The sequence below is a fragment of the Semicossyphus pulcher genome, unplaced genomic scaffold (genome assembly GCF_022749685.1).
Source record: "Semicossyphus pulcher isolate SPU_LCO1_2020_fin unplaced genomic scaffold, fSemPul1.0.p SCAF_6, whole genome shotgun sequence".
Taxonomy (NCBI): domain Eukaryota; kingdom Metazoa; phylum Chordata; class Actinopteri; order Labriformes; family Labridae; genus Semicossyphus; species Semicossyphus pulcher.
Genome location: NW_027211737.1, coordinates 21125238 through 21137785, shown reverse-complemented (window position 1 = coordinate 21137785; position 12548 = coordinate 21125238). Strand labels below are relative to the sequence as shown.

General features: G+C 44.3%; 1 protein-coding gene across 1 annotated transcript in view; it reads left to right on the top strand.

The window, feature by feature from the left end:
• The window catches only part of kiaa0825 (KIAA0825 ortholog), a 114379-nt gene that overhangs the window by 45875 nt on the left and 55956 nt on the right, over window positions 1–12548 (top strand). The window contains exon 21 of the mRNA XM_069683556.1: window positions 755–849. Within this exon, the coding sequence (XP_069539657.1) occupies window positions 755–849 (95 nt within the window). The remainder of the gene's footprint in view (window positions 1–754; window positions 850–12548) is intronic.

The following is a 12548-nucleotide window of genomic DNA, read 5'->3' as shown; positions in this document are numbered from 1 at the left end:
GATCCCTTGTAATGTAGCCGTGCTGCTGCTATTGTTTCGCCTGCACGTTTTAATCCTAAGACCTGTTTTCTGCTTATCACAGGAGGCTGCATAGCTTTGCATAGAAACACCCTATTAAGAGAATGATTAAAATGCCTGCTCCGCTTCAGGTGCCTGTGTTGTTTGTCAAATAAAATGGAGGGAGGAGGAGAAAAAAGTTACATCCATCAATCACCGACGAGGAAGGAGCAGAGGGAGGGTGGATGGATGGAGGGAACGAGTGGAGTTCTCCTCCTTTTGTCAATAAAACTCAGCCTGGAGTTAAGAGTGACATTTTGGCAATCAAAGCAATCTGATTTTTATTTGCTTTCCCAATATGTTGCCGGTGCCAAGTGTGTTTGTGTGCATGCGTGTGTGTTTAGTAAAAAAAGAAAGAGAGAGAGAGATGGGGGGAGAAAGAGGGGGGGTTGGCTGGGTGCCATTGAAGATGTTAAGAAAAAAAGCAGTGGAGTCAGAAGAGTAACGACTCCCTCCCAAAATTGATTTATCTTTCTATAAATGATGGCTACATCCCCCCAAATGGATTTATAAATTAATTGCTGTCTTATTGGAATAAAAACCTTCTTGTGCGGACATGATTGATCGCCTGGTGTCGGTAGCCTGCGCTGGGGACCCCCCTCCTCCTTTGTTAGTGGGTCCCAGCTGGAGCGGTAATGCACTGATGGTATTAACCCTGATTAATAACTAACAATACGCTCTCCTCATACATCAACAGAGTGCCGTGGTGGACTGGGCATGGGACTGGCCGAGGCTGCTGCCAGCCTATCAGGGCATGAGTCCGGTCACCTTCAGAACTCTGCTGGCCAACAGGTACAACAACTATTTCACATATACACAAGATCATTGACAGCAGTGTGTGTGTGTTTATGCACGTGTGTGGCCTTTTAGTTTTTGTGTATAGTCCAGCTTCTCTTCATCAACTGTTAAAACTTCTACTTCCTTTAAAGGCCAAACGTTCCTGTGGCTTCCACTATGGAGGACAAGCTGTTGAAATACATCTGCAATGTGTGTTGAGCCTTTAAACCTGTTTGGTAATGCACAAAACATGTCTAATAGTGATAGAAATGTTCACGACTTCAGTAATGGAGGTATCGCTGCTCTTCGGGTACTTTCTAGGTCTTAAAAACAACCACAAAGGTAGTTAAAGATGGAAGTTCTGATCTTGTTGTCACCTGATTGAAGAGTCTTTCGCCACTACTGTCCCTTCCTCCACTCCCCCCCCTCCTCTCCTTTTCTGCTCTGCAACGGGCATAAATATTTATGCAGGTATGTGACACATATTAGATGGCAATACTTCAGGCTGTTCCCTGTTCTCCATTCACAGCTGTCACGCTGCCAGCTATCAGGGAGCCATGGGGCTACTGCACCTTGTCTCCACGCCTACGCCCAATCCATTCTAAATCACCGCCATTGTAACACACACACACACACACCTTTGTTACAAAGGGCAAGCTCTGCATCTGCCAAGGACACAGGTCTAATAAGGGTGAAGTACGCGGCTCGGTGCTGTGCTGTGACGAGCTTTGTCGCCTTCATGCCTCTTCCCCCCTCTTCCCACACACACACACACTCCATTCTTCCTCCCCTTATACGCTGCCTTGTTGCATGTTAAAACAGATACTGTCATTGCTTGACTGAGCCAAATTAGTGTTGGGGCATTCATGAATAGAAACTGAATGAAGCGCAGTGATATTGGACTTGCAGCCTGAGATTGTGAGTGACACGGAGAGGGAGAAGTAAACACTGACGAGGCAGCGAACAGCATGAGGAAGGATGGGGAGTGGGCGGGGGTAAAGGTTATATAATTCACCCTAATCTCACAGTATCAAAGTGTCGGAGATTGTGCCGTTTGCCTCATTAGCCTCTCTTTGTCGGGCCAGAGGAGCAGATTTCATGGAGGATTTGGAGAATGGCTTTGGTTCTGACTGAGACGCTCGCACAGAGCAGGAAGTTCGTTTCACGGCTGGCGACATGTAAGCTGTCAAAGTTTTCCTCAGATCCATCTCCCCGACTCAAAAATATCTCGCACGCTATAGAAGACCATTGACGGGATAAGCGCACTGATGTCGGATCCACTGATCCATTTGTTAGTGCAGATAAGGATAAAGCTTTCTGCATAACCGCAGACTGAAGTGCCCTCGGATGTTTCCACTGAGGCTTCACAACAATTACTCTTTTACTACCTCCAGCTGCTGGACAAAACACAGGATATAATCTTACACACTGACAGTATTAATAGTAATGGTGCTGTCTCATACTGTACCAAAGCACCCATCATTTTGACCTTGTGATGCTCTGTATTTTCCATCTTATAAGTTTGAGTCTCCTTGAATGACTTCCCTTCCCTGTAATATATTTTTCCCTCTCCCTGGACGGTGTGAGTTAGCCGCATGGCCCATTGGCCTCCTATATATTGTTACAGTGGCAGGACAGTTATTGTGCCCAGGGTTTATATCACATTCTAATGGAGAAAGGCTATGAGTTAAGAGCGGCAGGCTTTTACACCAGGGCTGTTAAATCACTGTTCAGATGACTTCATTAGCGGAGCAGGACACATGCTGAGACACTTGCGCCTGCACACACATAAACACACACACACACACACACACACATATACGCGTTCACCCTGCTACCTTGACAGTGTAGCATCGGGGCCAGACAGGAGGGAGAGTGGATTTATACAGGTGTGTGTGTCCTTCTTTGTCACCTGTCACTTCGGTTCCCTCCGCACGATGGCTCATCCATCATCTGCAGATTGAGCTTTTCAGCAGAAACCAGACTGATTAATACTCGCCCCGGACCCCCAGGGTTGACTGGCTGACTGGCTGACCTGGCTTCCTGGCAGGCTGGAGGTTTCAGTGGATAGATGGATGACGTGTGAGTGGGTGAACTTTTTTAGCCTGCTTGTTTGCTTGATTGCTGACTAACTGGTGGACTGACTTATTGGTGCAATGGGAAGTTCAGGTGGATAAATGGCAGGCTGAATGGCTAGGAGGCTGACTAGCCTGTTGGTTTTTGGGCCGTTTCTGATAAATGACAGGTCTCAGAAATGGATTGATGGATAGATGATTGACTGGCTGACTGGGAGGATAACAGGTTGGGTGTTTGCTGATGGCAGAGGCAGCCAGCCGAGTCTGTAATTGTATCAACACAGTCTTTTTTCAATTCAGATTTCCTAGAGAAAAGCTTTGGGCTTCCTGCTTTCTTTCCACTTACACATTTCCCTTAATAACCCCATCTTGACTCTTTTTTAATCATCATATTACCATCTTTCTAAACTCAAATCAGCTCAGTTAACGGTTTTACACCATGTGAATGTGAATTTACAGCTGCATGAAAGAGATATTCAATAATCAAGGTTCACAGCCCGGGCCTCAGAAGGACCATAGTGGCAGATTTTTATCAAACAACCTGATGTGTAACCACTGAGGTCCTTTATCCGGAGTCTTAAGCAAGAGTCCCCTTTTTATACCGCCAAAATAAATGACATTACATTCAGAGGTTAAACGTGCACTTGACGTTTCACCTTGAACAAATTGCACACCAAGCTTTGTAGTAATTGTCGTGTTGTATGGAGTGAAATGTGTCCACAGTGACTCACCATTTTACTTCATGTTGTGAGTTGTCAAAGCGCTAAGTTATTAACCTGATACTAAATAGTTTCTCTTCAAGCGGGCGTTTATGAATGGATAAGGCGTCTGCTTTGTCCTTGCTCCTTCTTTGAATTCCTCTTTTCTTCAGGGCACACTTTTCACTCCGTCACAGCGTGCTTTTGTACCACATAGTCAAAAACAGCGTGACCCCTATTTAGGCTGGAATTCATGGCAGATATGATCCCTTTTCTCTTTCTTATTTTAACTCTGATTGGTCACAAGGCCATGAACTGTAGTCTGATATGTCATTACTCTTATCCATCCGAGAAAAATAAAGTGAATCTCCCGGAAAAGTACGGAGCGTGCGACATACTGAAGTCACATTTTAAGTGTCATCTGCCAAGGTGACTTCTTGAGACACTTTCCTTGTGTCTGCGTGTCAGAGAAGGTCCTCTGACCTGGGTGATAAGAGGTAGCCAAGTATGAGGGATGAAGCTTCATGTGTCACAGGGCGGCTCCTCCACTCCATCATAAGGACCTCATATCATCCAAGGACATTCATGCTTACATCTACAACACTGTTCCGCTGCTCCAGGTAGCGTTTCCTACAACCATCATGGGACAGCAGTAAATATAAAGTGAGATATGCTGTGCTAGTTTTACAGGTAATATTCTGAGTAAGCACTTGTCCTCATGGTTTTATTTCACAGACTGACAGTAAGAGAATACTCGCAGCATTGACCCGTACATTTGGTATCTTAATGCGGTAAGCTACACTGTAACTACTGAACACTAAAGTATTTCCTCTGCATTGTCTCATTGTTGCTGCTACCCCTCAGGTCCATAACAATAGCAGTTTGTGGAAAAATGCCAGTCTGTGGCATTCTCTTGCTTGAGCGGCTCCTTAAATTGCGGCGATAGACGCTTGTGCTTTCAGGAAGTGGGCAATCGCCATCTGTTCCCGGGCTCTGCCATATGGCGGGCCTTTTTCTCAGGGAATAAAATAAAAACAAATATGTCAGAATGTTCGTCTTCCTCCACGGACGCTGATCAACCTGGGGAGAAGCTGGATCTCAGTGTGTCTGGATTAATGGTCTTACTTTACGCTTCGGGGAATGAGGGAGCGTGTGCTCGTGGATGCTGGGGTTCTGTGTATGTGTGTCTGTGTGAGCGTATGCACATGCTAATGCACATTTATGTACCTGGAAGTATTTCCAGGATCATTTATCTGACTTAAAGGGCGATGTTACTGCACCATTTGGAGCAGTTGGATGCCCTAGTCTTGGAAGCATTAAACAACACAGGAGAAAGGAGCTTCAAGGTTAGCCGGAGTGACATTTCATGGCTGCCGCTGCCAAAGAAACAAGAAGAGAACGCTCTCAAGCCATCATCAGGCTCTCCATCTTGCGAGGCCAGAAATTCAAAAGACTTGTCACTTTTGAAAATCAGGAGAGTGTGATGTGTCATTGAGGAAGGGCTTCTTTCTTCTCTCGCAGATCCCCTTGTGTGTGTCCCCTCGGCTGACTGACAGCCAGGGATGGGAGTTTGTGTTGGTGGAGACAGAATACATCTTTTGTCTGCTTGGTTATACATGGTGTGTTTTGTCTTCGCTACCCCTGGACAGCACTGACACATTGAGGTTTTCATTAGCCGTAAGCAGGTGGCGGAGGAGAGCGACGAGCTGGAGTCTGTTTCCACGCCTGTCTGTGTGCGAAGCAACTGCACTGCACCAACTTGTACACTGTATGCATATCATGGAGGGCGTACATGTGTCTGCCCGCACGTGTGGGAACGTTCGCTCTTATATTTCAGTGTGTGTGATATTTGGAGGTTTGCTCCAAAGGCGAATAAATCAGTGATGCCTGGGATAAGGCCGTGGCCCCTCCTCAAACTGCACAGACAAGCTGAGAGGCTCATTAATCAAACGGCCAGTCACAGATGTGATGGCTTCCACACAAACCGCCAGCAGACTGTGAAAGTCACATCCAACAGAGTCAACTGTCAGCCAGGCGGGCAGGCAGGCCGCACTTTCCCTCTTCCCCCTCTCCCTCTCTCTCCCTCTCCCTGTCTCTCTCTCTCTCTCTTTCCCCTCTGTTGTATTTATCTCTCAGTCTGCCTTTACCTCCTCTCACCTCCAGCGTGATGCCTCAGTGTGATACATCTGAAATATTTGTCTTGTCCCTCTAAAAACGATCTACAGGGTCGAGGCAAATCTATCTTCTCTGAGAGTGGTCATGGTCAAGCCTTTCTAGACATGAGGCATCAGTCATTACTGCACAGTGCTCTGTTCTCTGTGGATACAGCGGACTGTACTTTGTGGTACTGTTGAACAATATCTTTTAATCCGAACAAGGCTAAGAAGCTTTTCTTGTTACCTTATTAATCCTTTTGATGTATGATGGTTGTTAAAGGGGCTGTGGTTTGAATATTGGATATGAAAGGCAAGTCAATGTTCACTGTTGACTGTGTCCAGCTCTAAGTGTATATGCTGACACAGTAAGACATTTCCTTCTGTAATTTCCACTATACAGAGCATCCAAGGGTACACACAAGCCGCTGTCATGGAGATGCAGTCATGTGAAAATGAGTTTTCCCATCTCTTTCTGCTTATTATATCACATATCATATTCTAACCATTTCCCTGCCACAATCTGCGCTCCCCAAGGGTTTGAATTGGTTACAATTGTTCTCAGTAGTTACAATACAATCACTTTTAACTGACAGAATTGTCAGTGCACGGTGCTTACGCCACGAGGCAAGCTTCTCAACAGGATTATCGAGTGATCCCTCGCGTATTGTGAACTTTCTCAGTTTTACCTGACCTCTTTTTCCACACAAATAATACTTTAGACAATTGTACAATATAAATAGCTAAATCTACGATTGTTCCAACTTCAAACCTTGGATTGATTGAAATAGTTGGAGAGACTATGTAACAGCAGAGCTAAATGAAAATGCCTCTTAATCTACTGTAAAGCCCTCCAAGGATGGAGCGAAACGCAGGATGGAACAGGGACAAAACAAAGCCACCCGCTCCTGATTAAAAATGGAAGCTCCCAAGGCTCCCCAAATTCACCGGGGTGCTTGATGGTACAAATATAAAGACAGTGTTCCACACGGCAATAAAACGCTGGGCTTTGTCCTCAGTGTGTGTAATTGTGGTGGAGGGGAGGAATTTCTCTTGTTACAATGCCTGAATTGGAGTTGGAGCCCTTGTAAAGCTGAGCGACTTTCTTGCAAGATCAGTTTGTGCTGCACAGGGCTCACGAGCAGATATTTAAACCAAGTTTTTATAAATATGAAATGAGCCATGATTCAGCAACTTTATGGCCTATTTAACTCTTGTTGTTAAACAGCAGATATGTGTTTATTTCACAATGAGAATCAGAAGCAGAAACAAATGATGGCGCATGTGGCGTGTTTGTCTAATCTAATAAAGAAAAGGGTTCATTTGATGTTTGGGTGAAGTAAAAAGAAGTCCCTGTCTATCATTTCTTTTTTAGCTGACTTAAAATTATGTGTGTCTCAAAAATATGCCAGTTGATCATTGACACATTATATTGTGGGCTGTTATTATGAGCCTTGTTTAGTAGTAGTAGTGATGTCAGTCCATGCATCCATCCACACAGCTTATGCTGTTCAGGGTCACAGGGAGGCTGGAGCCAATCCCAGCTATCATAAGGCAAGAGGCGGGGTACACCCCGCACAGGTCGCCAGCCAAGGGCTGACACACAGAGACAGACTAACTATGCACACTTTGGGGCGGCTATGGCTCAGAGTTAGAGTTGGTCGTCTCTCAGTTGGAAGGTTGGGGGTTAGATCCTACAGTCTACATGTCCTCGGGCAACACACTGAACCCAAAATTTCTCCCAATATGTGAATGTGCATAGAGCCTGATTGGAGATTGGCACTTAGGCCTCTGCCATTGGTCTGTGAATGTGAGTGTGAAAGGGTGAATATGGCATGTAGTGCTTTGAGTCGTCGGAAGACAAGAAAAGTCCATTTACCATTCACACTCACATTCACACCTATGGACAATAAAAAGTCACCAATTTCCCCTAAGACTTTGGACTGTGGAAGAAAGCTGGAGTACCTGGAGCCGCTGATATCAATATTTTTTTTTAAAAATCACCATTGCAAACAAAACCACAAAGTAATGTCACGGCCAAGTGTTTAATAAATGCTGTAACTAATAATCAAACTCACCATACCTCACCTCACTTTGCAAACTTTTAAAATTCTTGTATGTCCTCTTAGTTTTTTGTCAGCATTTTCAGCACAATAACTCTCTGTCCCTTTTTTGCCCCTGGAACCAGTTTTGTCCGCCGTTCTAGATGAACTGGGACTCGGTTAAAGACATATTTGACTGTTTGACGCTGCTGCCATGTTTCCTACTGATGTACTAAGTTGACTTTTTAGCTGACTGCAGCAATCCAGGAGCCAGACTGTGACCGTCTGTTCCAGTCCATCACTGTAGCCTTCTTCTTTTGTCTTGCTGTTCTGTTAGATGTTTATTCAGACTCTCTGGACGTGACACTGTGTTGGGCTTTTAGCTCGCAGAATATGTTTGATTGAAGAGTGCATTCAAGGATTTTACTGTTGAATTAAATGTTGGATTGAAAAAACTACTAATGACATTTTTATTGTACCGAGTCAATACTGCAGTAAAGAAGAGCTGTGCAGCATTTACACGTATTAGACTACGAGTAATAGTTTAGATATTAGTGCAGCATTGTAGCACAGGAGCCGCAAAATACAAAAAGAAGCTAAATTCCTGAAACATAACGTCTGTGTGTGTGTGCGTGCTCCTGTGTGACGTTTGTTTTGGTGGTACATCATGAGGTTGTATCCTGTCGCCAGGCTCATTAGCCCGTCGGCGGCGCCCAGGCTGCCCCAGCCAATCGCAGCTCTCCGTGCAGCTCTGCCATTTGCATGTGGTCCAGGAAGAGATAATTAGAGGGATCTCTGCCTGTCACTGTTAATCTGGGACTTAGTGAAGGGCTGTGACGCCGACACACTGATGGACTGACACACATGTCCACACACACACAGAGTGGAGTCCTACTCTGGTGCACACATTGGCATCCGATACACACACATACAGGAACGCCAAAAGCAAACACACTACCTGCACACACACTTCTTGTTTCTTTCCTTCTTTTGCTGCTTTTTTAATAGATAGAGTTTGTCTTTTTCACTCATTTAGTTGTCTTTTTGTCATCTTTTCATCCCTACAAATGCAGCATATTACGCTTCAATATACCAAAGAAGCCTCTCCATTGGTATGTGAATTATAGCATGTTGACTCAGTGGCTGTTTACACCAGTTGTACTATGCTGTTGACACAGGTTTTAGATCCCTGTTCAGATAGACTGTGCGCCTTTGCTTCCCAAACAGGCAGAATGCTCGGTAAGCCTTTTGAACAAGCCCAGCTGTCAGCCTTATATACTTTCACACACACATCAATAAACACACATCACCAACAAACATGTACATGGCACGTCCCCAGCCACACACACACACACACGCACGGAAAAAACACACAAGCTCCCTCACACATCGCTGATTGGCAGGCCTCCTGTTTTCCCATAATTCCGACTGATTTATCCAATCAATCTCACTTGGAGCGCTGCTAAAGCGTTGACTAATATTAAGAGTAAAACATGCAACAATTAAAACATCCTTCAGGTAATTACAGAGCTGGTTTAGCAGCAAACAACTGAAGCATTTTATACATTCAGCGTGTCGCCTGTGCGTTTTACTTGTACCTGTTTGATGGCTAATCGGAGGAAATGAGCTACATCTGTGAATGTTGCAGCTTTAAATGCATTATGTAAAATATCATATCATTAGCTGAATGTGTCTATGCAAATATTGACTCTGCTCACCTAATTGAATATCATAGAGAGAGTTTTATTCCATGCAGGAACCTGTGTAAAAGGCTGGATGGATGTTCATGTCAGTGCAAAGCCCATTTTCCACCCAAATGACAGCTCGTCCTTTCTGCACTCTGTGGGACTGTTTAATGGTGCATGTTGAGAGAGAGGGTGAGCACCGTTGCTGACCTCATCCGTCCTGCTCAGTGACCCTGTGTCACCACTGATGACACATAATAGTTGACACTTGACTTTAGGGGCTCTTTAAGTGCCAAGAGTGCACCGAGGCCCAGGATTCATATTCTAATGCGCTCATCTTTGTACTCTGCGCCTCCACCTTTTGTCCAGGAGCTCTCTCTACACTTGTTTCCACTTTTTCTTTGCCTTTCTTCATCACCCTCTCTCCCTTCTTTCTCTTGTCTCACAGATGAATACACACATGCAATCACACACACACACACACAGGCGCGGGCTAACACTTAGACCTGCTCAGACACACTTCTGCTGAATTGAAATAGCCTGTCCCGCCCTCCTGCCCCTGTGCCATTACAGGTAAGCACAGAGGTGCACTTGTCCTGACACTTGTCTTGACAAATCTGCGGACAGCCAGAGCGGACACTCCAGCAACCTCTCCTCTCCTCTCCTCTCCTCTCCTTTACCATCATGTCCTCTCCTCTCCTCTACCAGCTGCTGGCCATCATCATTATCTACATTTTTCCTTACGTGCAGCAATTTTCTTTCTTCACATGACTTCACTGCCTATACGCCATACATATGGAGGATTACAGTCAGGGATGTTTTGAATGACTCAGATTCCGATCGTGCTTATTGATTCTTATTGATTGATTCCTTAATTTTAATTTGGACTGTTAATAAAATTCTACATATATTAAAGGGGACATATTTTAGCTATGCGATAAATTATTTTCTTATTCTAATTTTCTTTTTGAATCATGTTGGTAAAGTTTGTTTTGTTTTAAAAATTGTATACACATTTTAATTTAAATTTTTTTTGGGAGCCTCTCCTTCCTCCTGAAGCGAACAAGCCGTTTTGCCATTAAAGGTCAGACCTGAGCCAGAAAACATGGCTGCCCTAGGATCGGTTATACAGCCTTATATGTGTGTGAGTCAGAATCTCCAGGAGGTATCGGAATGGTAAGTTGAAATCCTGACTTGACTACAAGTTGGTGCAAGAAGGCAGCCTGAGGTGAATGATGGTGAATGACGATTGGTCGATTTCAGCCAAAGCAAGGTTCTATGTAGAAACCTGCAGCTGTTCTGAACGGCCCATTTCAGAGGCGACCTTTTTAAACATGTAATTCTAGAAAAACACGGAATAATGCGGTTTTCACTTTTTCTTTGTGAACAATAAACTCCCAAAAATGTGAAACCCATGCAAAATGTGAGAATATCCATTTAAAAGATACAGCCCCTTTAACCAGTAGCCATTAACAGTAAATTGATAACTTTAAATGATGACGGGGATCAGTACAGTCTTTCCATGTTGATGCCTGATTCACAGTTGGATGAACAAGCATTATGCCTCTGATGGCCTCTATTAAAACCACAGCATTCTTACTCATTGCTGCAATAAATGTTCTGACTTATCACACCTACTTCCTCCCTTGCATGATGACATTTGTACCCTGTTTTTACATTTTGCTCTATTACTAGCTTAGCCACACTTTTCAGTGCAATAGCTGCTGTTGCAGTTTAAACGAATGCATGTGGAACTTTTGATGTAGATAGATGGAAGCACAGAAGGTTTGAAACCATGTTAAATACAGAACCAGTTCATTCCATATATAATGTAAGCAAACAAGAATGTACTGTAAACAAGGTGACCAGGTAGGCCGTCTATCTGTGGCTAAGTGCGTGTTTGCACTCTCCCCTCCCCTTGCCTCCCACCCTGTGTGTGTCCCCCACCTTTGCCGATTTTTTTTTTACTGTTTCTTTCAACTCTCTCTCCTTTTACCTGCTCATACCCCCCCTCCCCTCCCTTCCTCCCCTCTCTCTCTCTCCTATCTTCTTCTCAGAGAATCCATCATGGGTCATGTTTTTCTGAGTCTTTGATCATCGAGTAGTCTTTCAGCATGTTGACTACAAGGCCTCTCACCTCCCCAGTGGTTGTTGCAAAAGAGGGGGCACACTTATCTGGCTTCTATGATGTTAATGGTTGAAAGCATTTGCTGATGTTGAAAGCGCGTGTGTGTGTTTGTGTGTGTGTGTGTGTGTGTGTGTCCACTCCGACATGATGAAAGACTCTGTTATATCGCAGGGTTGTGATCATGTTGCAGGAATATTGTAGCTACGTTCAGAGTTGGTTCATGAGCAAGGCATTGGGATAGCAGTCATGTGACACGGTCAAAAGAACATCGCTTAAATTCCTACATTGTTTTTAAACAGCTTAAAAGGTTTGAATTTAGATCTCCTACCACCCCGAGCACTTCATCCGTATCTATTTGTTCAGCGACTGCATGGAAAACTTCCCTCCCTGTGCTATAATGGGTTTGTCCTCAGGGCACAAACTCTGGTTCAAATAGAAAAAGCTCTTTTTTTTTTTTTCTTCTTTCCTCCCAGTCTTTACACCTCATGTGTGTAAACGATGGTTGGGTGTCTGAGAGCTTTGCCGCTCCATCCAACTGCAGAATTCTCCCCTTTGTAAGATGCAGGGGATGGCCTTGATGTGACAGCTCGCGATGTTAGCCCAAGTTGTTTTTGACAGAAGACAAAGAAAAAGGGAAGGAGGGAAAGAAAAAAAGAAACATGAAGGCAAAGCTTTGGAATTTTCCCATGAATCAATTCTTTCTCTCCCTCTTTGTTATCTATATCTTTGTGTCTTTGCTTTGTCACGACTGTTAAGAACGGCCCGTTTGATTGAATTTGCCACTGGAGACATTCAGTGATCTTGATGGATTCTTTGGATGCAGGAGCATCTTTTTTTTTATGACATTATGGAAGCAGGTTTTACCCTTTACGGCAGACTGAACGGTGAGTGCTGTTATTTGACATATTGTACTGCTACATGTCGGTCTATAAG